The sequence below is a fragment of the Convolutriloba macropyga genome, chromosome 6 (genome assembly GCF_964194025.1).
Source record: "Convolutriloba macropyga chromosome 6, txConMacr16.3, whole genome shotgun sequence".
NCBI classification, from domain to species: domain Eukaryota; kingdom Metazoa; phylum Xenacoelomorpha; order Acoela; family Convolutidae; genus Convolutriloba; species Convolutriloba macropyga.
This window is the reverse complement of record NC_134473.1, coordinates 28,709,224-28,736,387: the sequence shown is the minus strand read 5'-3', so window position 1 is coordinate 28,736,387 and position 27,164 is coordinate 28,709,224. Positions and strand designations below refer to the sequence as shown.

Genomic DNA, 27,164 nt, shown 5'->3' with positions numbered 1-27,164 from the left:
ATAAAAATTATATTGACGTAGCTGAGATAACAGAAATAGTATTATCATCAATAGCAACAACAACATCAGTTGCATTAACAGGTATAGGATTACCTTATTCTATACCAACAGCTTTTACTACAGCAACTGTTTGTGGTTCATTATCAAATCAATTAATACAAAAATAAGAATTAGGTTCACTTTAGTGAACATATACTTAACTCATCAAAATTAGGTTTAATTGGATTATCGGTTTATAATTTGGTGTTTAATGTGAATAGAAGGAACAATGAATTCAGATATGATATCAAGGGTGAAACATAATCAGATACCCGTATTTTTGCTATTATACCAGGAGCATATGAATTATTCGAAATAGCAGAATTAATAAAAGAAGAAACTAATGGTAATGTTATAATAGGATCTGATAAGAATACAATGAAAAGTTTAATGGAAGTAAAACAAGGTGCAATTAACTTTGACATAGAAAATTCAATAGCCCCATTACTGGGCTTTAGAAAAATAGTATATGAACAAGGTAAATATACATCTCAGAAAATTGTTGATATTATGGGTTTTAGTACTATTATTATTCATTGTAATGTAATATCTGGTGTTAAAGATAATGGGAATAACACAGACATACTATATACTTTTACTCTAACAGAACCACCAGGTTACTTGATAAATATTACACCAACTAATATCTTGTATCAAAATGTAACTAAAGATAGAATAGAATATATAGAGTTTCATATTAAAGATGAGCATGGAAGACCTATAGACATTAATGGTGATGTATTAAATTTTACTCTACACCTGACGTAGTCAGCATTTTCGTTGATCTGGTGTAGATATAAACTTGAACTTAAACTAAACTACAAAACTCTCCGATCCCAATTAATTCTTAATTTACCATTAATATTTTTATTTTTAGTTATATCAATGACAATATATTTATAAGGCTCTTTCCATACCTTATTACATATATTAGCAAAATCGTTATAACGAAGTTCAACATTAGTAAAGAATTCTTGATATATAGATATGAGGACTTTACCTCTTTGTTCAAATAAAGTAAATAGATTACAATTCTCTTTAACACTCTGTCTATCTATTGATTTAACCAAGCGAAACATCAATCGGGGAAGCCACTTCTTGGCTCATCGGCGAACAACTTAACAATAAATAAGGCTCGTGGTTTATTCCTAGAAGATAATGATAATATTGACATGAAGGATACCTATAAAATTGCAAATGTGAACCCTCCCATAGATGAAAAAGATGTTGTTATTAAAGAGTATTGTGACAATAACTTATTATCGTCTAATAATAAAACGGATATTTTAAGTAGAAATATAACCGAACTAAGAAAAGGGCATAATCAATTAAAACTAGAGGTTGATAATAATAAGTTTAATCAGAATATCACTAACATACAACTAGATGAAATGTTTACTACTGGGCTAAAAGAATTTAAAGAAGTTAATAAAAAGACTAATTCATTTATAGTTGAAGCCCTTTTAAAGAATAAAAAGAGTAGTACAATATATGATTTCTATACTTTTAAAAAGTACATTAGTAGAAAACAAAGAAAAATCAAGACTAGAGATGCATTATGATTTTTATCAAGATATAATGAAAGAAATAGAAAGAATTTTTACTAATTAAAATAACCTAAACTATGACTAACCCAACAGCGCCGAGTGAGAAATTACTATATCCAGATCTATCTTCAGTATCAGAACAATTAATAAATGAAAAGATTCAAACCAATAATAAATTTAACAACAATATTAACATTGTAAAAGATATTAGAAATTATTATGAAACTGAAACTAACAACTTTAATAAGAAGTTAAGTAGATATAAAAATTATATTGACGTAGCTGAGATAACAGAAATAGTATTATCATCAATAGCAACAACAACATCAGTTGGATTAACAGTTATAGGATTACCTTATTCTATACCAACAGCTTTTACTACAGCAACTGTTTGTGGTTCATTATCAAAAACAATTAATACTAAAATAAGAAATAAAATAAAGTTTTCACAAATGTATATTTTAAGTAAACAGTTTAGCGACAAGTTTAATAAAGTATATACTAAATCAATGAATGATAATAAAGTAGATAATGATGAATATAATGAATTAGTCAAGGTATATGAAGAATATAAGACGAACAAGAAAAAGAAGTTAAGTGTTTTTTCAGCTTAAAGCTATTAGTGCTTAGTTATAACAATGTTTTTAGTAATAATAATATAAGTATTATTTTTTATCCAGGAGCCGGCTTCGCAGATAGATAGATATAGAGTTTTAACTGAAACTATAGTCTTAGTCTTATTCCTTGTACAATTAACACAATTACCCCTTAACATCTTAGTTCCTTTAGCTGAGACAACCCCTCTTATATTAATGGTACCACTATAATGTCTACCGCCAACACAATATGAATTAGTTTTGAACTTATTTGAAGGACTCATTTCTATATATAAAAAATAATGGAAGTTGAAAAGTATAATCCCTTTGTTATGAAGCCTAAGCCTAAGGTTAGGCGCAAGGCTAAGATTAAGCTTGAAGCTGGAGGCTTATCTCTAGAGAATAAAAAGAAACTAGATATTATTTTTGCTAGGGGTTTTGTTATGACAAGTAAGAAATAATTATAATTATCAGGAACTGCTTCGCAGATGATTATAGCTAGAGATATATCTAAAATAATGACCAGGGCCATAGTTATAAATATAATTATGATACTATATCAACCATCCCATTCCCGTCACTATTTACACTAATAACCTTTCTAGTTAATACTAATGCATGACATATAACATCGGCAACTGCAGCACTAAATTTAAAATTAAGTTGTATTGGTTGTGGACCTATATGATCACTTCGATAACTAGTATCAAATACATATATTCTATAACTGCTTTTGAATATTTTATGATTTGTATATGGTTTTATATGTGGTAGCCCATTATAAACTTTATTAAAGCTAACATTCTCATTTAAGAGCCTCATAATAATTATTGGTACCATAATTAATATTCATTCTATCCTCAGGATAAAACTCGCTACCAATCTTACAATAACATTCAGTAACATACATCATATGAAATGTACTTGCATCATGAGTTTGTTCATTAACATTATTATTTTCAAAACCAACTATTATATATTGTGGTCTTTCCATCACACTTTCCATACCTAGATCAAACAGGAAGTTAGTAGCATTGGGTACATTCTTATAAAATGTCTTTCCTTCATAATAACTAAATTCTACATTATTCTTTTTACTTAAACCCTTTTGCACAATCAATCTATTGTCATTACTAGGATCAATACTGGAAACACACCATGATAAATCTCTAATATCTATATTAACATCATTACCAACTGCATAAGCACCAGCATTAACTCTAAATAAGGCTCTATCATTATTATTTCTTTTTAGTATTAGTTTAAATCCTAAACCATAAATAATCTTTTCTAAATCATTTACAAAACCAAAAAGATCACTCATCTTAATCATCATATACATATGACCTCGTTCTGCAGCAATATGGTCACCTTTAGGTTGACTATCTCTATTGCCTTGATCTCTAACAAAACCACTCTCATATTCATCATCAGTACTAGTTAATAACTTATACATCAATAGATTAGGATGACAATGATCTATATTTTCAATAGTCCTACTACCACTAGTTTCAAAGTTTCAAGCTTAACTGAACTAAACAATGCCATCATACCATAATTAACTAATTTGATATTAGCATTATTAGCAAATACACCACCAGCATCATCTAATACAACAAACTCTAGATAGGAATCACGCAAATTTAAATGATTCTCTTCTCTATTGAGGACGATATTAATATTGGTATTAACCGTATTCTTTGTTGCTAGATTATTTGGTTTATACTTTATAATCTTACTTTTGTGTATATCATTATTATAACCATAAGTTGTACCCAAATCAAAGTTCATTTTTATTAGATAAAAGTTTAGTTTTTAATTATAACTAAGACTATAATTATAATTATGACTAAAACCACAGCTATAATTATAACTCTCGGTGTAACCGCTTTGCGGATAACCAAAGCTATAATTATAACCATAAATATAATCTAATATTTAAATATAACCAAAGCTATAATTATAATTATGGGGCTTCTCCTATGTTTCACCATAAATATAATCTAATATTTGAATATAATAAAATGACTGACAGTTTAATCACGGGAAATACAACTTCGTTAATCTTATATGAACTACAAAAGATAAATGAAACTCTAAGTAAAACTAAAGAAGAGCATACACTCAACTTTAGAATGATAAAGCCAACAGAAAAGTTTAACTTTAGTGAACCTATACTTAACTAATCAAAATTATGTTTAAGGTTTATAATTTGGTGTTTAATGTGAATAGAAGGAACAATCAATTCATATATGATATCAAGGGCGAAACATGGTCAGATACCCGTATTTTAGCTATTATACCAGGAGCATATGAATTATTCGAAATAGCAGAATTAATAAAAGAAGAAACTAACGTTAATGTTATAATAGAATCTGATAAGAATTCAATGAAAAGTTTAATGGAAGTAAAACAAGGTGCAATTAACTTTGACATAGAAAATTCAATAGCCCCATTACTGGGCTTTAGAAAAATAGTATATGAACAAGGTAAATATACATCTCAGAAAATTGTTGATATTATGGGTTTTAGTACTATTATTATTCATTGTAATGTGATATCTGGTGTTGAAGATAATGGGAATAACACAGACATACTATATACTTTTACTCTAACAGAACCACCAGGTTACTTGATAAATATTATACCAACTAATATCTTGTATCAAAATGTAACTAAAGATAGAATAGAATATATAGAGTTTCATATTAAAGATGAGCATGGAAGAACTATAGACATTAATGGTGATGTATTAAGTTTTACTTTACATCTGACGTAGTCAGCAACTTCGTTGAGCTGGTGTAGATATAAACTTGAACTTAAACTAAACTACAAAACTCTCCGATCCCAATTAATTCTTAGTTTACCATTAATATTTTTATTTTTAGTTATATCAATGACAATATAATTATAAGGCTCTTTCCATACCTTATTACATTTATTAGCAAAATCATTATAACTAAGTTCAACATTGTTAAAGAAATCTTGATATATAGATATGCGGACTTTACCTCTTTGTTCAAATAAAGTAAATAGATTACAATTCTCTCTAACACTGTATCTATTGTGAATAGATTTTGATTAAAATATATCATATTGCAATTATTATATCTACCTCTACAAAACTATTCATTAATAACTGGTTCTTTGGCTCTAACACCATCGAATATCATTAGTTTCTTTAGGTCTTTGGGTAGTTGATCGGGAGAGGGTAAATCTTTAATATCTTTAACAAACTCAACATCTGCTGTATCGTCAACAGAGTTGCGACTTCGTCGATTATAACTCTCTACACCTTCATAATGATCACCAGTGGGACCAATAATGTATAGCTTATCAAAGTATATTCTAGCCAGAATTAATTTTTTTAAAAAGAATGTCATACCGCATTCACTAGGACCAGATATTATACATCTAAAGTTCTCTGGGAGTGTAGCTTCTGTAATTATATTATCATCATTTAGCCATGATTGTAGATCTTCATTTATGTTTACAGAGATATTGTTACTAAGACATTCTTTGTTGTTAGGTTTACCCCTTTGATGTTTTTTATCAAATAATTATATAAAATTATCATTAACATTATCATTATCATTAACATTATTAGCAAGGCTACTTCATAGATCATTATGATTATCTTTAACATTAACATTATCATTATCATTATTAGTACAGCTACTTCGTAGATAATTATCTTTATCATTAACATTATCTTTTACACTATCATTATCTTTATCATTATTAGTAAAGCTACTTCGTAGATCAGTATCATTAACATTATCGTTAATTTTATCATTATCATTAACGTTATCATTTTTAGCAAAGCTTTTTCGTAGATCTTTACTACAACCTAAACAAAAACACTCATTATATATATTCCTGGATATTTACATTGATTAATTAGAATATTCAAAGCATTGTTAATACTAAATCCTCTATCAATAAGATAGATCATGTATAAACAATAAGCCCCTCAATATGATCCATCATATTGTTGTATTCTCTCATTAGAGCCTAGATCATCATTTTCTTCTAAAAAAAATGGTGGGGTCTCAACACCAAAACTATCAAAGTAATATACAGGACCACCTTCTCTTCTTATAACTAAAACCCAATGTGTACCATCATTTGGATGTAGATTGACATTAATGTTGAAGTTAGGTTCACTTGTGTTATCTAGAGTCTGATCTCTCATTACTATTTCAATTGGTGTTAGACTTATATCTTTTCCTATATCTTTTATTCTGATATCACTCATAGCATTATTATCAATATTAAATTTATTATTGAGTTCCTCAAAAGTTAGGACAAGCATTTTTAATAGGTATAAAAATGGAGACGGGCGGCGCGGTTATAATTTTTATTTTCTTAATTGGAATTTGTTATATAATACATGATTCAATACCAAGTAAATATACAAAACTAGAAGAAAGCTTTGTTGGATTTATGAATAGGAGTCTAGTTAGATTTGAATATGAAAGGTCACCATTACATACTATTGTTTATAGTTGAACTGGTAGAGGCAAAACATTTTATTAGACAATACCTAAAGTTATACTTGGATCCACAAAGTGGTTACGATCCGCGAACAGACTCCGTCTGTGGTAAACCAAGCGGTTACACCGATCAAAACCAAGACCAAAACCAACAGCCAGCTAAAAATATAATCATAGTATTTAAAGATGATAGAGATTGGATAGATCCTGAGACTGGTGAGTTTTATATTGGATTTAATACATGCGATATAAATATGATCACATCAAAAAATAAGTCTAAATTCAAAGATAGTGTAATTGTTCTTGATGATATGGGTGGTAAGTTAAGTAAGGATATAGCTTATTATTTCACAGAAAGACATTATAATGTTCAACTGATTGTAATGTGTCATAAACCAGCTCAAATAATTAATACAGCAAGAATGAGTTGTGATACTATTTAATTAACAACTTATAATGGAGCTGATCTATTTAAATATTTTAATGAAATTTATAAATGTGAACATAACTTCAATAAAATAATTAGTGAGTTAAATAGTAACTATTATAATTGTACAGATGGAATGTCAGATGAACTTCGTTAAGGTATAATTAAATATAATAGGAAAGAGAGTACCTTTATTATTATTGATAAGAATAGAACTATGATATATGGCTCGAGAGTTGGTTTCCTTGATTTGAAAGCTCTTAGTTTAAACGATAAATTAGAAAGTGAAGACAAAATAAACTTATATCATATATGAAACCACTTATGATAAATGCTACAGATAGAAATACTATTAATCATGATAATTATCAGTTCTATTTCAATAAACTTCTTACATTAAAAGGTATAAAAATACAGAATGATGTTTTGACACAAGAAATGGTTAAAGCTCATGATTTAAGGTTAGCATCAACTATTTTAGGAATTATAGGTACATGTTTTATGATATATAGTTATATGAGTCCTTATACAACAGTAAAAACTGCTGGACATGTGGCAACGATTGCAAGTTATATATTAAATAGAGCTAGTACATTGGTTAACTTTTGATGCGGAGAAGAAGAGCGAAGAAAACAGTTTATCAAAAAGCTACAAGGAGAATATATAAATAAAGAGACTGGAATTTTAAATAAAGATGGACGAAAGTATTTAAACACACTATATAGAAATAATGAAGAATTTAGCGAAGAAATTATAAACTTTGTTAGAGATAAAACGGAATTAGTCCTTGAAGTGATTTTAGATAGAAGTTATAAAACTAATAGACTCAATACGACGAAGGTATTTAAACAGACTATATGGAAATAATGAAGAATTTAGCGAAGAAATTATAAACTTTGTTAGAGATAAAACGGAATTAGTCCTTGAAGTGATTTTAGATAGAAGATATAAAACTAATAGACTCAATACGACGGGGAAGAAATATTTAACAGAGTGTGTCGCGTCTAAAGATAATACTAAAGAGTTAATTAAAATCTTGGCTAAATATGTTGGGTGTAACTGAAATTTGGCCAATTATAAATGGTTATAAAATGTTTCGAGTGTAGTCATAAATGTGGACTCCCTTTTAATTTAGCTTTTCATTATTCAATATATCATGAAGATAAAATTAGTAAATGTACATGTGGTGATAAAACATTCAGTGGCATTTGTGTGAAAACTGATTGTTCTTTTAAAGATGAATCTGGATATAACTCTAGCTCTAGTATTAACTCTAACTCTAACTGTAACTCTAGCTCTAACTCTAGCATTAACTATAACTCTAACTCTGGCATTAACTCTAACTCTAACTATAACTCTAACTCTAGCTTTAACTCTAACTATAACTCTAACTCTAACCTTAACACCAAAGTCTTAACTAGAAATTGTAATAAATGTAATTCTGTAAAATCACTCACTGATTTTGATGAGAGTAAGTATACATGTAGAAATTGTACTTCAGCTAAAGTTAATTGTCTTTATTGTCCTTCTGTTGTGAGATATGATGGGATAAGAGCCCATGTAGAGAAACAACATCCAGATGTAGAATTAGCTAGAGGATTTAGTGGAAATTTAAATCCTCGAAGAGCTATTACCCAAACTGGGGATAGTTGTTCGTGTAAATATTATAATTTTGTATCATTTCTTATTAATAATGGAATAAATATAGAAAAAGTAAAAGGAATATAAATTTATTGAAGAGTATAGATAATTTAAAATAAAAAATATAGAAAAATAAAAAATTATTAAAAAATTTAGATCATTTTAAAAGTTATTTAAAAAAGAGGGAAATCACTCTTTAAGCGCGATAAATAGCGATTTTGTACTGGGGCATCACTCCGATAGGGGCTATTTTTCGCTCTTGAGGAGTGATTCGCTCTTAAAAGAGGGATTTCACGCTTATTTTGAAATTTTATAATTTTTTTTGGAAAAAAATTAATTTTTTAAAATAAAAAAAATATGTAAAATTAGCTTTCTTTCACATTTAGCAACCACTAATAGTACATCAATTCAGAACATAACTCAAATGTGAATTAGTTAGTCTATAACTCAAATGTGTTGCAAATTATGCACAAAAAATTAACTGAAAGAAATTTGTGAGAAATGCTTAAAATAGCTTTAGTTTTTCTCCATGAATCTGGTGAATATTCAAAGGGGATATTCGAGTTAACCATTCCGGCATTTACGTCAATGACCAGAACACTGGAGTCGTTGAACTTATTTTTGAAGATTTATTTGGAAGAGAAGATAACATTCATTACTAAATTTTGTTGCAATCTGAAATTTAAATCTCATTATCTCGAAAAGTATCCGTCCGATTTAGTTCGTTCTTCTTGCATGTCTTATAATATAGGCCTGTGGTAGTCACTGCGAAATTTGCTCAATTTTGAACCAACAGTTTTGGAGCTATTTACATTTGAAAAATTCCCTCACGTATTAAGATTGGTCATAGAATTAAAAAAGGTAGCCCCACTCCACCTCCTTGGCGTACAGACCTCATTTTCATGGAGTGTGCACCCAACAAATAGTTATCCATTCACAAAGTTTGAGTTTGATACCTTTTTTAGTTCTCGAGTTAATGCTAAAAATCCATATGTTTTATGTCTAAGTTTTGATATTTATTTCGTTTGCCTTAATTATGCTTGTTTAATAAATGTTATTGTTCAAAAGATAGCTCTTTTGTGTAGCCAAGCGAAAGCCATGGTGAATGGCCAAAAAGTGCCGTGGAGAATAGAGGTCCCCACATGGAGAATTGTTCTAGAACATTCTTTACGAAGTAACCTGTTACGCGTTACTGACCAGCCAATCAGAATGAAGATTAGTTACTGGAGTTACAAGCTACTGGTTGTTTCAATGCTTTATTTTTTTTACGAGCTACTGGTTGTTACAAGCTACTGATTGTTGCCGTGCTACTGGCTGTTACAAGGTACTTGTTGTTATGAGCTACTGGTTGTTACCATGCTAGTGGTTGTTACAAGCTACTGGTTGTTACAAGCTACTGATTGTCACAAGCATAATTTACTCGATACTAAGTGAGACAGCAAACGAGCTTATTATTATTTTCTAGAATTAAGCCATTTCATAATTTAATGCTAGACTTAGACTGAATATGTAGTAGTGGATAAAACAGGGATAGCAACAAGCAGTAAAATTTGGCCCGATTCGACATGCGCGATTAGCGTTAGGAGAAAGGGTCAAATTTTACTGGTGGTTGGTATCCCTGTTTTATCCACTACTCTCACTCTCTCAATAGCTTTTCAAACTAATGTTAGGGTTGCTCGATATTGCTTTTATACTTTCCAAGGTCCCCTAAGGACTCATGCATAATGAAGGCTTTCAATAAGGAAGCACTGCGACAGAAATTTCATTGAGAAGTTGACATATTTGGCATCGGCAACTCCACCTCAGTTCTGTATGTGTTGCTTTCTATACTCTCAGCTAGTAAGTATATCTCGCAGCTATTTAGACAATTTACCTGCTATATACATCTGAAAAGCGTGATGGTTGTAATCTCCATCTATCTTCGACTACAGCTGTTGACAATTATGCCTTAGGGAAACTAAATGCGATATCATCAATATGAATTACAATCAAGTTTGTTGCGCAACGTGCTCTTTGTTTCTTTCGAGTTTAGAATTCAATCTAGCCAAAAGAATTATTGCTGTCGATGAGAGTTCTCCTGTTAGCACTGTAGCAGTAACGTTTTTCTGTTCCGATCTGAGTTGATCTTCTTAATTGCCCTCAAACGAAGTTCGTAGCAATTATCGTAAACATGTTGATCTTTTTATGCTAATTTTTCACTTGACCATTTGCGCTTTTCTTCTTGAACCTTCTTTGAATTCTCAAGTGACTTTTTCACGCTTTCGTTCTTCATTTTGAGTGATTTATATTGCTCTTACTCCGACGTAAATCTCGTTGCTAAAATGAAATCGATTGCAGCATAGCAACAAGAATGCCCTGATAGCCGAGTGCGCAGTGATTCTGGCGAGGGAGGGGGAGGTTTATGGTTCGATTCCCGGCGTGATCAACTATTTATGCCGGTGTGGTCAACTTTTTGCACCCACAAAGAAAAAATTATCTATGATACAGCCCCTGAATAAAATGCATCGCCTGTCGTTCGAGAGCAATTCTTCCGACATTAGTCGGTTTATGTTTAATAGCCGCCCTCATCTTCTCAGACGGCTATTATAGCGCTCCTATTTTTTACAATTCAAAGAATTTGAATTGTATTGGGGCGCTGTCTTTTTACAATTCAAAGAATTTGAATAGTATTGGGGCGCTGTCTTTTTTTAAGATCTGTTCACACATTTTCATGATTTTTGAAGTCAAATTGGAGTAGTGAGTTTGGTCACGCCGAAACAGGAAATGGAGCGAAAAAGCGAGTGGTTTTGCGGCGTGAATTTTTTCGCTCTAATTTTAAAGTAGAGTGCGAAAATGGTGTTTGAACAAAAATTCGGTTTCTCGGTAGTGGTTTTTTGTTCACATGCGGCAATTTCACTCTGATTTTAAATGTTTTTTCGATTTTTTAGATCGGATTTTTTTCTAAATGGTTTTCACAATCCATTCACAGCTCATTCTAGGCCTAGTTTTTTGTTTGAATTAAAATTTCATTTCTCGATAGTGGTTTTTTCGTTCATAAGCGGCATTTTGACATTGATTTTGTTTTTTTTTCTTATTTTTTGATCTGATTTTTTTAAAATGGTTTTCTCAATTCACTCATAGTCCATTCTAGGTCTAGTTTTTCTTTTTAGTCAATGAAAATTCTTTGAATTGTACGTCAGGACTTGTCCTGCTATGTTTTTTTTTAAGATCTGTTCACACATTTTCATGATTTTTGAAGTCAAATTGGAGTAGTGATTTTGGTCACGCCGAAACAGGAAGTGGAGAGAAAAAGCGAGTGGTTTTGCGGCGTGAATTTTTTTGCTCTAATTTTAAAGTAGAGTGAGAAAACGGTGTTTGAACAAAAATTCGGTTTCTCGGTAGTGATTTTTTGTTCACATGCGGCAATTTCACTGTTATTTTTACGGTTTTTTCGATTTTTTGGATCGGATTTTTTTCTAAATGGTTTTCCCAATCCATTCACAGCTCTTTCTAGGCCTAGTTTTTTGTTTGAATTAATTTTTAATTTCTCGACAGTAGTTTTTTTTTGTTCACATGCGGCATTTTGACATTGATTTTTTGTTTTGTTTTTTTTTATCTGATTTTTTAAAATGGTTTTCTCAATTCACTGATATTCCATTCTAGGTCTATTTTTTTTGTTTAGTCAATGAAAATTCATTGAATTGTACGTCAGGACTTGTTCTGCTATGTTTTTTTACTTCGTCCAATAAAAAAATGTTTCGCTTTACCTCATTTTGCCACTGTTTCAACATTTTGCGTGATATCTTTTTGACTTCTCTAGGCTAGTTTCTCTCTTCTCTCATTCTGCTAAAAGTGATTTTGAACATCAGTTGCTCAGCAAAGCAATTCAAAATGAAGAGAGTTAGTATAAAAAATTGAAGTCAGAAGTAGAAACGGGATAAACCCATAAAGCCCAATTTTAGATGCCCGCTATTTGAACGTCATTCCTATAAGTCTTAGTTACCATCTCTAATGCTTATTGGTATTCATAGTAGCCCCTATAGCCTCTCTCTAAGAAACAGAAGTACGTTATGTTACACATCAAAATAAATCGGACTTAAAAAATGTTTTTGTGCAAAAATCTTTTTTTTTCAATATCTTCTATTCTTTCAATCCCAATCATGCTTATTGGAATCAACGGCGGCTATTTTCCGGCAATCTGCCGGGTATGTTTAAATTTTCTTGAACGAAATTTGGATCAACTATTGTGTCTTGAACAACTTGTGTGTCGAAGAGGTGTATTGATGTACTATAGGTTTTTACAACTCGAGGAGTAATGATATTTTACAGAATTTTTAGCCCAAGTTTGTTCATGACATGAAATTTTTCTTTTATTTTTGAACATTCGAATTCAATTGTAATTACCAATGTAATAATCAGGAATGCTGGTAATCTTCAATGTCGAAAAGTTTGAGAACATTTTTTTCCATAACTGTCACTCTTCAATATCCAAATTAGAGACCTCTATAGTTTTATCAGCGTTCTTTCGCTAGAATAACGGCTCTTCTTGATATTTCTGTTGTAGAAATTATATTGCACAACTTTTCGAGTTGTTTCCGGTATTCTACGTGCTAATTTTTTTAAGCTGAAGCCAGTTTGTCCATGAGATCATTTTAGACTAATTTTCTTTCGAACACTGACTTTGATTTGGAACGCTGACTTCTGTTTTCGAATCCTATATAATTCTAAAATAAATTTATCAGGAACTGTTGGTAATATTGAAGATGAAAAGGTCATTTTGAAGTTAAAATGGTCATTTGAAGTTTTGACCAGTCAACATTGCCTTCCATTGAGCTTTTACCGCCTTCCCCCATTCGTAACCCCCATTAACGCCCCGCCCCATCGTACCCCGATATTCACACCTCGCTACAAACCAGCGCCCCCATCCACTCAAGCCACCCCCCCCCCCCCCCCGCACATGACTGACCCAGCCTCCAACTACCCCATACTACCCACCTGATTATCCAACGCCTAACCCCACCTGCACCTAAAAATAATTTCTTCAAATTTGAACACTTTCTTTTTTGGTTTTTAAGCAAATGAATCCCGATTTTTTTGCAAATTTTTGTATCATTTTTTCTATTTTTTTTGTAAGATTACAGTTTGTATTGCACGACTCGTCGAGTAGTTTCCGGTTTTCTACCGGTTATGTGCATAACGTACTGGGGGCACAAACGGAAAGGATCCAGAAATTTATCTATGCTGCAGCTCCATCTGAATTAAATCCTCCCGCCCTACGTTAGACGGTTTTGTTTTTGTATTGGTGGTTTGATTTGTTTTGCGGTATCGTACATTTCCTGTCCTCTTTGTTCTTTTGTAGATATAAAGTTTTAAAATAACATCACTAGCAGAAAACCCGTTTGACATTTTTTAGAAAACCCGTTTAGAAATATCTAAACATTCGTGTTCTCGACGAAAATGATCACAATGCATTTTGTTAGGGAAACAGCAAACTTTGCAAAATGTGGCAGTGTTTTGTGAATTGGTTCAAATGCTAATTGATACTTGTTTTTCACTGGACCTTGAGTATTTCTAATGTCAGTTTTGATTTGAAGGTCATTAAAGAACTCAGAAGGAAAAACCGCGTATGATCTTGCAGTGATGAAATGCAGACCAACAGACATCGTTGAACTCTTCAAACTTCCAGCTGAAATAACAGAGAATGAAAAAGGAATTGGACTGATGGAGGCAACTTTGCACAAGCATATTTTAGACAGAGTGGAGGAACTGATCAAAAAGAACAACCAATCCTTGCCTCAGGTTGCGAGTTCATTTGAAACGTACAAAGAGGTACAAGGGAATCGGTAGTGTTCGTCACTCAAAGTTTTGACCAATCCTTTTTTATATTTTATAATCAAGCGTCTGCGTAACATAATGAAACGATGAACACATGCACTTAGAAATATGAACTTGGAGTTAGTCTGCTATTAATTTTTAATCATTAAAATGGTGGCTTGGCAGAAAACCGAGACCAGTATAGCAAAGAATTGCCACAATTTGATTGAAATCTTTTTTTCTTTGTAAAAAGGTGTGCAAATTCAGCAAAAAAATTCGTCAAATCTAAACGAGAGATTATCAGCCAAAAATTTACGCGCTTTTTGGAAAGCATTTTCTTGACGCTTTTCTTCTTGATTCTTGCTTTCATTAAGAAACTGAGTCTACTACGCAAAAAAGCGATTGTAAGACTGGAGGATTTGACGTGATTGCTTAGTTAAGGTATTTGTCCTGCATACGAAGAGAGAAGGATCTAAACCCTTCAATTGCCGGTGTTTTTTGCACCCATAAGGAGTTCTTAGGCTACACCGCCTCTGATTTTTGTTGCTCCGCTTGTTGTTCAAGAGCAATTCGTCCAACTTTCCTCTCCGTGATTTTTATTGATGCAGTTCACCTTCCTTTTTCATTTTAATTGCCGCCCTCATCTCAGCCGTATAGTGTAGCTCCCCTCATTTTTTGCTATCCAAAGAACTTTTTTACATTTTTTTGAGGGCAATTGAGTCAATCCCTCAATGGGTAGCTAATATCTTTTATGACTTTGACATTGTTTGTTGTCCTAAAATAATAGTTTACGCTTTATTTTTGCCCGTATTTTTTGGAATCTATTGTGTGATCACTTAGTCTCATCAATGACAGGTTTCAACGACAACTAGTGGGTTTTTCTTAAACGCGATTTAGTCGTTTCAGTTTACAAACTAATGCTCTCTATGACTTAGACATTGTTTTCAAAATTTATTTTGATGTCTTATCACTTAGTCTGAGTAACCACCACACGTCGAGTCGGTTGGCAATGAGGCATATGTCAATCTAACTAATGCTTCGAGTTCATTTTACTATCTGTTTTATCACTTAACCTTATTAATGACAATTCGCGCATTGGTTGCTTTGCAGGCTTAATTTCATTTAAAGTTAATTATTTCAGTTCAAGCCTAGTGTTTTCTACAAATCTGACTCTGTTTTCTGCTAAGTTTTGAGCTGAGTTTGAGTTTGAGCTAAGTTTGAGTTTTCAATGTATAATTCAAATGTGTTTTAGTCTCATGACAGGTGTTTTTGGTTGTTAATAAGGCTTAAGTCAATCTCAAAAAGTACTTAGCTGCTGTTTTTGTGACTTGGATCTTTTTTGTCTTTAAAAATTTTAAACAATTTTTGTAGTTTTGATCGCTTTTTCATTCATTTCGTTGTATTTTTACATAGCCTCGGTAATGACGGGTCTTATCTGTTGTTAATAGGCCATAAATTATTCAAATTAGTGGTTGAAATTCATAGCTAGCGTTTTGTATGACTTTAAGAATGAATTACTTTTAAAATTTTGTCTCTGTGTAGCTCATTGGTTGGCTTATCAATTAGTCTCATTAAAGACAGGTGTCGTTGCAGGGGTTGCTAGTGGGGCACAACTTATCTAATTATTGGATCACTTTTCTACCTGGTTGTTGTTGTAGTAGCTCTTCGTCAGTCCTTGGTGGCTTTTTGAGTTTCTCTCTTCTTTAAATCGGTGGGATGCTTGGTTGCTTCTTTCTTCCTTGGTTACTCGTTTTTGAACGGTCAAAAAGTCACATAAGCCATCTTCCCAGCTGAGAACTCCATGGGCACGTCTGGAGGTGGGTAAGAGGCCCCATCATCAAATTTCTCAGTTTTTGTTTGCGGAGAACTGAGGTAAACTCCTAATCTGCCTACTTTCTGCTGTTGTTTCATGCAGTGTTTCGGTTGATGACCTCTCCACAGATATTTCAGATGGTGCGGTCTGTGTGCTATCTTCAGTTGCCAGGTTCAGGAATTCTGCTACTTTTTTCGGCTTTCTACAGAGGTCTTCAATAGTTAACTCGGTCGGAGTGCTGCTACATTCAAACAAGTGGTGCACTGTGTGCTCTTCAACTTTACAATCTGGACAGCTGCTTGAAACATTTTCTTCGGTCCGTACCATGTAACTATTGAGTGAAGGACTGTCACCCGATCTTAGTTGCGGGTTCTTGCAGCTCTTGGTAATTTCCTTTCTTCGTTTACCATTGGAGCCTTAGAATCAAGAACTTTGCTGAGGTTAACAACTTCCATGACTGTGGTTGCTGTTTCTTTATGATTTTCCCGGCGGAGACTTTCTGCTCCTTCTTTTTTCAGCGTTACCTTCTTCCCGATTAACTCTTTTAATTCCGGTAGTCTTTCATTAAGTTTGTTCTTCATTTTCCTCTCTGGTTCCTTGTAATTCTTGGTGTTGTTGTGACTTGGCTGCCGAGGTCTATGTACTGATATCGTGAAATTCTTGGTCAGCATACCACTGTTGTTTAATTGGGGTCACTTTGGTCTCGGCATGCAGGTGAATTTTGTCTGTTACCTGGTTCTTTTTTATTGTCTTGACACTATTTGTTAAATACTATTAGCGTACGCCGCAATTTTGTCTTTGTTTTATATTTTGTTGTATCGTCTTTAAATCCTATTACTGACACGTCGCATCGGTTGCTAATGAGAATAAAAGGAATCTAACTTTCGTTTGATACCAATGTTTTTGTGACTGTGACCATATATTTTTTTCGAAAAATGCCCTTTACTTGAACTTTGCTCGTATAAATCCTAGTAAACATCTCTAATGCTTGTTGGCAACTTGATACTAGGCTGTTGATACTAATCGCAGTATTCTCTCATTAAGAAACAGGGATGTGTCTAACTACGGGATCAATTAAAAGAGCGTGCATTTAAAAGCTTTATTGAAAAATAATTTTTAAAAATTTTTCTGTTCTTTCAATCTGAACCGGTGGTTTGGGAATTGGTTTGGCTATTTTCCGACATTTTGCTGGTGTGTTTTGATAAGAACATTATAATAAGCATTTGTAGCTTCGGAAAAAGCAACATTCGTTTTTCCAAATTTTTTATTTGCAATCGAACGAAGTATGAAGCAATCATTGTTAACGTATGTCTTTTTTGTGCAATGTTTTCGTGTGTTTGTTCTGGAAAATTCTTTCGCTCTCCAGTGATTTTTTTACGATTGAGATCTTGATTTGTGAGTGATCTGATTTTCGAAAATAGCTGAGATTGTTCAAATTACCATCCGGGATGTCGGGGTTTCGAACAACTCGGCTGTGGGTGTTGTTGCACCCTCAAATTTATCTAGGCTTCGCCACCCCCATGAATAAAACTGTCCCGTCTTGCGTTTGAGAGCAATTGGTCCGGATTTGTTCATTTATGTTTTACAGTGTACGAATGTACTGTTCATCTATTGAAAACACTCACTACAGACTATTGTCACCTTTAGGGATACTGTGCTTTTTATTTTTACATCTTATAACTTAAAATTCTTTACTTTGTCAAATTTTGTAGTCTTGTTTTTACCCTTATTTGAAATAAAAATTGTTTATATTTGTTCTTTCACCTTACATTTTGGCGACTGTTTTTTTTATTAATGACTGTGATAGTAAATGATATTAATGGCTGAGTGGAGCCTTTATTGGGTTTCTTTTGCTTTTTATTTCAAGATTTTTGTTAAGACCATATGACGTCACGATCATTTCAATCAAGTTTTTGTTCATTCATTCATGCAATTACCCCGTTTCGAGGTAATTTTTGTCGCGCTTTTTTCATTCGACTGAGATCACATTAATTTACTATGAAAATGTTGGCAATGAAAACGGCAAAAAGAAATTTTGGTAAAGCTTTAAAAAAGGAGCTATAATTGATGCTTTTTAGATTTTCTAGAGGCGAATTAGGAGGCTCTGCATTTCTCATAAAGTCTGAGTAAATTCCCAAACCAATTGGCACAAATTTATGAATAATTTATTTGTGATTGCAATATAGGAGTTTTTTAAAAGTATGATTTCAGCTAATCGTTTTGATATGATGAAGTCTAGATTTAGTAACTTTTTCTCAGTGCTAAGTTTCGTTGTCCTTGTTTTTTATTGGTTTTTGTTCTTTCTCAGTGCAAAATTTTCAGTCAAAACTTCTACTTTATTCTGTCTGAGATTAACTGGAGGAGTAATTTGTAATACATTGGATCAACTTAAAGAGATCCGATGACTTGAAAGGGTAAAAAAGTAGAAAATTTTATTCCGTGAGAAAACTGAAAACATCCCCGCAATAATTGAGTCAGTGTTGAAATTGCTTTTCGTTGGTACCGTTTTGTCTGTCGAGAAAAATATCGATCAGCCACAATTGACTGAAACAGGTAAAGCTAAACCTCAAATAGCCAAATTTTTTAGTCAATTTTTTACACAAGCATATGATTGTTATCTATGGTATCGATTCATGCTAACGCTTTTTTTCCTGTAAAAACTTTGTTCTAAAATGTTTTCATTTCTAAATTTCAGACAATTTTTAAATACAATTGTCAGATTTAAGCGACGCTCTTTGTTGACGCTATTGATGTGTTTTGGTTTTTAGAAGCACTGTTTTTGGCCTTCTCTTAAGATTTCAAGTTTTGTCGTCATATTATTTCCACTTTCAAACCAATATTCTCAAATCAGCATTTTAAACGTCAATTATGCCTTTTTAAAATTCAATCTACTGTGTGACATAGGCGATCGGGGTGAAAACGTTCTTTTTGTTTTTCAATGTTAACTTAGCGCGCTGTGTAGGCAAATTAATTGTGGTATGGTTTTTTTTACAAAATTTGCATTTTCTCATTTTTTTTGACATTTATCGTCATTCAAGTTTTTCCAGACCCAGGGGCTAGAAAACCTCCTTAAGGGTTTGATAATAACTTACTGAAAAATATTTAGTTGCCACGGAGTAGTTTCCAACTTTTTATTGTCACAATTTTTAGCAATTTTTTTATTAAATTTACTGGCCAACAAAACTTTAAGTTTTGCTGATGGGTTCATTGACAGAAGCCCAGAGGCAAGAAATGGTATTGAATATTTTCACTGGGAAATGTGGAAACTTTTTGAATTTTGTGCTTTCAGTTTTTTCTATATGATTTAATTACTAACAAGGCTAGAAAACTAGAAGCTGCAGAGTCGAGTTTCCCTATGGAAATTATTTCCAGTTCTTTCTCTATCTCTTTCTCTCTGTTGATTGGGGTACCCTTCTTATTCTTTTTTTCTTCACGTGTTATCTCGCTCTCTCTCTCTCCCTCTTTCCTTAACTTTTTGTGTTGATGACGAGCTTCAGCTGCCGTTGTGGCGTGATGTTATCATCTATTACCCTCACCTCACGCACTTCAATTAAGCTAACACTATCTTCACTAAACTGTGGCTAGCTACTGACGAAGCCAACCGCTCGCCGGTTGTTAGAAAGCAATTCGCCCGACGTTAGTCGGTTATGTTATATTTATTAACCAATCAAAGTTATTCATTGGACAACTTCAAATTGAAAATGTTCAAAGTTTCCAAGTTTTTGCTTTGTAGTTGAGATGTTTTCGTTGATTTTTGTTTGAAGCGAAGTTTTTATGCAAAATTTTTGCTTGACCATTTTTGGTTTTTTATTCTAGAACTTTCTTTGACTTTTCAAGTAACTGTTTCGAACGTCTCTTCTTCATTTTTAAGTGACCCCAATCGCTTGTACTCAGAAGTAAAGATTGATGCTAAACTGAAAGCGATTGTAGCATACGAAGGCACAGGGGCGTGATAGCCGCGTGGTGAATGCGTGGGTTGAGGACTCCGGATGTCGAGTCTTGGAATCCCATCCAGAGCAAAGCTTTTGCACCCATAAACAAAAATTTATCTACGCTACAGCCCTTGAATTAAATTGCCTCGTCCGTCGTTTGAGAGCAATCAGTCCAACGTTAGTTGGTTTATGTTTTGTTTGAAACAGCTTGAACAATTCTCTAAGAACGGAGGCAATTTCCCTGGATGTCTCTAAGTTTAATGAAATCTGCATTCAAAATCACTGCTAGTTTAAAACGTTCTTCAGTTTCTTTACTCTTTCTGATGCATTTTGTTTTGCATGCTGATATTTACAGTGGTTATGGCCCGTACCATCTTTTTTACTTACCCAAACAACCAGTAAGTCATTATTTGAAGGACGTAATAAATTTCTGCAAGGGCTAAGGACTAGCCAGGTGAAGTGGCTTTTTCATAGGCGATAGTCAAAATACGATTCAGTTGGAAGTGAGTTTTCAAGTTTGCGCGTTACCATTATACTATATCAGTTGACATATTTTGTTGCAGTTAAATGTGATTTTAATAATCTATTTTAATAATGTGTTTCAGCCGGAGAAAGAAATTCTAAAGCTGGGGAGTTTTTTTTACACTTTTTCTGAAAATTGTTTTGAGAGGAAGTTTGACTGAAAATTGAGAAAGCAATACCCGAATGACAAAGGAAGTTTCTGAACTTAATTCAAAGACCTTGCTTTTGCTGTAATTATCCGAAGCGCCTTATCCGAAGTATGTAATTATCCGAAGACACGTAATTTGCGCAACCTCTTAAACCCCTTTTTTTTAACTTAAAAAACCAACAAAGCTACCCTGAGACCAATGTGGAAAATATTCTGCTGCATTGAAGCACTCGGTTGGCTGAACGCCTTACTGCTACTACTTTATGCTCGAGAAAAATTAAGCTCAAAATGAAACAAGTGTTTGTGATGTTTGATTAAATTATAGTTTTTGGTTATAAGCAGATTGTAATCATCTCACATTTGTTGGAGAATTAATATCGGCATCTAACCTTGTTTTTTAATTATTGAGATTTTTTATTAGATGTTTGTTTCATCATGTGTTGTTTCAGGTAGCGCCTCTGTTTGAGATGAGAACGCGAGAGGAGGAGTTTGACGATGACAGACTGTACTATCCAGTGCCAGGAATGTATGGAGGATTCTCTCTATGGATCAACTCAGAAGACAAGTAATCTGTACCCAATTTCCTAAAATTAATTACTGAAGCGTTGTTTAGGTAACGTGACTCTTATTGAGGTCACTGAAAACTGCTGCCATTAATCTGGAACTAACTGCGTGGCGGTTCTTGATTAAATGTTTCTTGGTTCTTGCGTAGCTCTTCAAGTTTTGAAGTGGTAAAAGTTCCATTATAAGACCTTAATCTGGATACAAGTTTCTGGCAAATTTAAAATTTGCATGTGCGTTTTGATATATTATAATTCTGCATACAACTCTGTATACTTGATAGCTTTTCGCGTGGCAACCTTAAGTACTGGGTTTTAAGTTGCTTATTAATAGGCGTAAAGCGATAGCTGAGGCTATTATTGGCCTTCTCTTGGTTTTTTTAAAACTCAAATTCAAATACGAATTTTAATTGTATTGGGGCGCTGCCATTTTGCGACTCGTGTATTTTTTGGAGTGTATTTAAAACCGGATGTAAAAGTCATTTCCGTACGTGAAAAATAAGTGTTTAGGTCAAACTGCTGAACGAATTGAAGAGCTGAGAGAAAACAGAATAATTTTCAGTTCAGACTGCGAGTTCAGAGAGCGAGAAAAGTAGGTGTGAGAAAATTTTTGCTAAGCGAGCGAAGTATTTTGATAACGTTAGGCTTTCTCGAAGCAGTTTTTTAGTTTTTACTTCACTTCTTCGGGCGCAGTGGTTATTCTAAACCATATTAGCATGTATTCGTTTGTTCGGATGCATTTTTGACCATCTCAATCAAGTATCATGCAATCTTGATCTGTTTTTGTGATTTCGCCGTTTTGGACGCTTTTTTATGGTTTTCTATTACTTTGTCCGCGGGCTATTTTTTCATTGAAATTAGCTTTCATGTGTGTTTTATTGTCCTTTTTGTTGTTTTAGGTTTACTTGAAGTTTGTTGTAGTTGAAAAACAGTAAAAATTTAACAATTTTTTGCTTAAAATCTGAAAAACAGTAAAATTAATCAAAATTTTTTAAAATTTTGACGTGTTTTGGACTAAATCAAACTTAAAGTAAAAATCCAAGCACATGAAACCCCATATGAAACCCGCCTGGGTTTCAAATTTATTGTCCACTAATTAATGTTTTTTCATTCAGCTTATTTTTTTCATATTGAATTGTTTAATTAGTGTTGGTTGTAGGTTATTGTTACTAAGTGAAAGCAATTAAAGGTCTGATAGCACCTTTTTTATTTAATTAAATCAATTCTGCAGTTTTTGTAGTTTTTTCTCTTTTGTTTTAAGCTTTATCCAGTGAGTTCGTGTTGTGTGGTTGCTCAGCGAATAAGCAAGAACTGCTTCTCATTGTGTGTTAATAACTGTTGAGAATCTACAATTTTTATAAGAAATCATAATTATTTTTTAGACTTTTTGCCATTAGTTTTATTTTGCTTGTTTTTATCTCTTTTTTAAATGTATCGCTTCTTATAATTTTTAAAAATTTCGCTCATCTTCCCAGCCCGTTATCATTGCGGCCCTAACTTATTCTACTTCTTCAAGTAAAAGTTTGTTTAGCTTTACTTTAGTTCACAGCTGTTTTTTTTGCGTAAAATTTTGCGTCAACGTGCGCCTAAGCATCAATTGCTCGGAAAAACAATCTAGAATCATCAGAGTCGGTATCAAAAAATCAAATCAAAAATAGAATCGGGATAAACCCATAAAAACCAATTTTAGATAACCCCATCTGAAACTTTTTCAATATAAATCATAGTTAACATCTCTAATCTTCTGTTCCCCGTAATAAGGGTATTACTACCTACGGAATAACATCAACATAGTTCACATTTTAAAATATTTTTGTTAAAAGACTGTTTGTTTTTCCTTTCAATCCCAATTGGGTTTATGGGAATCAATGGCGGCTTTTTGCAGCAATCTGCCGGCTATGTTTTATAGGTTGTGCAATTCGTCTGCACATACTTTGAGAATATTAGACAATCGGTTATTAATAGCCCCCGTCAGCATCTCAACAGCTATAACCGATAAAGCCTGGTCATTAAGTCATTGAGAATTAGGTTATCAAGGTTCATTAAAGTGTTTGCTAACCGACATTGGTATTCAGCTTATTATCTTTCAGTTTAGAAACTGAATTAAGTATAGTTTTAGAATTCAACTGAAACTGCGCCTCAAATTAGAACTCTTTTTGACAATGAAAAAAAAAAGACACAAAAAAATTCGGTCAATTTATCTCTTCTTTTTTTTCAACCCCGATGTGCATCAACGGTGGCTATTTTCCGGCAATCTGACAGCTATGTTCAAAAATGTCATTGATTCGCAACTTAATGACAAACTGCCGAGAATTTGTCCTTTTTTTCTCTTTTTTACTCTGTTTCCTTTTTTTATTAATTGTGCTCAAATAAATTTGAGTGAGAAAAACGTTGTTTGAACAAAATTTGCCTTCTCGCTTGTGGTGTTTTTTGTTCACATACTGCAGTTTGACTTCAATTTTTACCGTTTTTTTTCGATTTCACGATTGGATTTTTTTATTGATTTTTCTAATCCATTCATGGTCCATTCTATGTTTTTTGTTTAGTCAATGAAATTTCATGTTTCTTTTTTCGTCAAGATTTTGGGTACGACCACATGACGTCACAAGCACTTCAAATCTGCTTTTTGTTCAATCGTTGCTGCAATGTCAACTGAATTGTGCGCAAGACGTCATTTTTCACTCTTAGTGGAGAGAGTTCATTTGCGTGATTAAGTTTTTGGTCACGCGTGACTCACCTCACTCTCAAAAATGACGTCCTCACTCTGAAATTGACTTTTCTTCAATTCAAAAAGATAAGGTCAAGTGAGTGCGTGCCACTCTAATTGAAGGGTATTTGAGGGCAGCTAATGGAAGCAACAATAAAATAAACAGATTCCTTATCAAAATATAACCTCTCAGCGTTTAATGAAAAGAATTTTCTTTTGGTCTCTTTCTTTCACTATCTTTTTGAGACTGCAGATCTACAAAGCCATTGCGGCTACTTTCTGGCAATTATGTTATTTTTGTTTTTGACGGGGTATGTATGAAGAGTAGCGGAAATTCTGTATCTCTATCCCCACTTCAATTGTGTTTTAGACTAGTAGCCGAGAGTTGGGTCAGAATATGTGGTGGATCAGAGATGCGAGTTATAATTGACAAAGAGGGCAATTTGGTTGATGAAAGTGAACAAGTCAGTGGGACTTACGCCTAGCCTAGTTGACCAAACAGGAAGACCAATACAGCTGTATATTTGTCTCTGGAGTAGAATAGACTAATAAATTTATTAACAGTGTACATTTGTCTAATGTGTAGAATAGACCAATCTATAGTGTGATGAATTTTTGATTTGCTGAATACATTGTTTCATCGATGACGTGTTGCAGATTAGACTCTTGCAATGAGGTGATCTGGTTCAGCGAGGTTTCATAGCCAAAATAAATTTCGAAAGTTAACAAATCGAAATGTTCAGTTCTCAAACAATTATACAGATCAACTAGCATATTGATTTTCCCGTGCAGAGGAATTTGTATACGGACACTAAATTGTTGTGCAAGCCATTTGAAATGCTAACTACTCTGCTATTTCTGCTCGGTGATAATTAGGTGTATGAAAATGTTAAATGTCAACTCGATAGCAGTTTGATCTACCTTCATGACTGGTGAGAACTGTTTTGTCCCTTTCAACTTCAACTGTTATAACTATTTTAGATGGCGCTTGTGAGAATGCCAAGAGTTATTTGTCCCATGTGTTTTTGTCGACTTTTGCGCTTTAACAGCTAAATAATTTAACAAATAACCGCGGTGTGTACATGATGTTATTTGTTACTGCATTCTAAAAGCCTGTTTATCGTGTGAAAAGTGAAAATGACCAATTTCACTCAATAAATTGACTTCTGCTCTCTTATATTAAATCTAAACTGAGAATGCAAAATAAAATTGAAGTTAAGTCGAAGTAACCCAATCTAGATCATTTTGAAGCCACCAGACTTAAAATAAACGAATTTAAATTGAATTAAATAAATTTCTATATTTGTGTTGAAAAGATAATACTTTGAATGAGAGTTCCTTTTTTTTGCTGTGGCGCAGATTATTGCTTGATAGTGTTTTTTTTTCTTCAGCTCAGAAAATTGCGGTATTCATTTCATTTCTTCAGTCAAATAAATTGGTTCTTCAAGTTTTCGTTAGAAACATTAATCTCACTGGCATCAGCCCCACTGGTGTGTAAACTAGTGAGGCTGATACCAGTGAGATACCGTCTGACGTTTTGAGAATCTATAAAGTTTATATTACCCAGCATGAACTATTCTTCATCTTGAAATTTTGCAACCTCTGCTTCATTTGTCGGAAAATTATTCTCAAAAAGGTGGTTAAATGGGTTCAGGACAATATGTGCAAACGCACTATGCTGAGCCTCCTTCTTTCTTTCGTTGTAGTTACTTTTTAGTAAGGGGTTCTGAAGGTTTAGCAACTGTTAACTGTATAGCAATAAGCACAAAATTGTTTTCCTCTTCCAATTTAATGTAACTACTAGGTTTTGAAGCGTTTTTCAATCAAATGTAACCAGAGAAAAGCTGTTAAAGGCTGAGAGATTTGACCTGCTGACGTTACATCGCATTGCATTTGTTTCTCATTAGAGAAAGCTGCAGTGTCGGGACGCAATTTTATTGTGGATTTCTACCAACTGTTTTTCTGCGTTTTTCTTTGTTTTTATGTAATTCAAAAATCAACTGCAACCTGCAAGTTTGCCCCGTTTTTGTAGGTGACAGAGGTTTATAGTGCGAGAGATAATATTCGAAGGGATATTTGAATATATAATCTGCAGAGCTGAAGTTTATAGTGTTTTTTACCACACTGTCAAAGACGTATGTGCTATTCTTAAATTTCAGCTGCTGTGGGAAAGAATTTACGTAAGTTTAAAATTCGGTCACTAATTATTGTCGAAAGTTTTTTCATCGACGTGTAATTTTTTGATGTTATTTGTTACTGCATTCTACAAGCCTGTTTATTGTGTGAAAAGAGGAAACTGACCAATTTACCTAAATAAAATTACTTCCGCTGGCTTTCATTAAATCTAAATTGAGAATGCAAACTCAAATTGAAGTAAAGTCGAAGTAATTAAATCAAGATCATTTTGAAGCCACTAGACTTATAATACACGAATTTAACTTGAATTACAATAGTTTCTACATTTGTGTTGAAATTAGAGTAGACTTTGAATAAGATTTTTTCTCTTTTTCCTTGGAGCAGATTAGTTCTTCGCTTGATAGTGTTTTTTTCAGCTCAGGAAATTGCGGTACTCATTTCATTTCTTCAGTCAAATAAATTGGTTCTTCATGTTTTCGTTAGAAAAATAAATCTCACTGGCATCAACCCCACTGGTGTGTAAACTAGTGAGGCTGATACCAGTGAGATACCGTCTGACGTTTTGAGAATCCATATAGTTTATATTACCCAGCATGAACTAATCTTCATCTTGAAATTTTGCAACCTCTGCTTCTTTTGCCGGAAAATTATTCTCAAAAAGGTGGTTAAATGGGTTCAGAACAATATGTGCAAACGCACTTTGCGGAGCCTCCTTCTTTCTTTCGTTGCAGTTACTTTTTAGTAAGGGGTTCTGAACGTTTAGCTACTGTTAACTGTATAGCAAAAAGCACAAAATTGTTTTGCCTC

At 32.9% G+C, this 27,164-nt stretch overlaps 1 protein-coding gene across 1 annotated transcript in view; it reads left to right on the top strand.

The window, feature by feature from the left end:
- The window catches only part of LOC142341608 (uncharacterized), an 83,546-nt gene extending 58,678 nt beyond the window's left edge, over positions 1-24,868 (top strand). Inside the window, exons 5-7 of the mRNA XM_075392694.1 lie at positions 14,320-14,554; positions 21,404-21,519; positions 24,592-24,868. Of these exons, the coding sequence (XP_075248809.1) occupies positions 14,320-14,554; positions 21,404-21,519; positions 24,592-24,706 (466 nt within the window). The 3' untranslated portion in view covers positions 24,707-24,868. The remainder of the gene's footprint in view (positions 1-14,319; positions 14,555-21,403; positions 21,520-24,591) is intronic.
- The last annotated feature ends 2,296 nt before the right edge of the window (positions 24,869-27,164 follow it).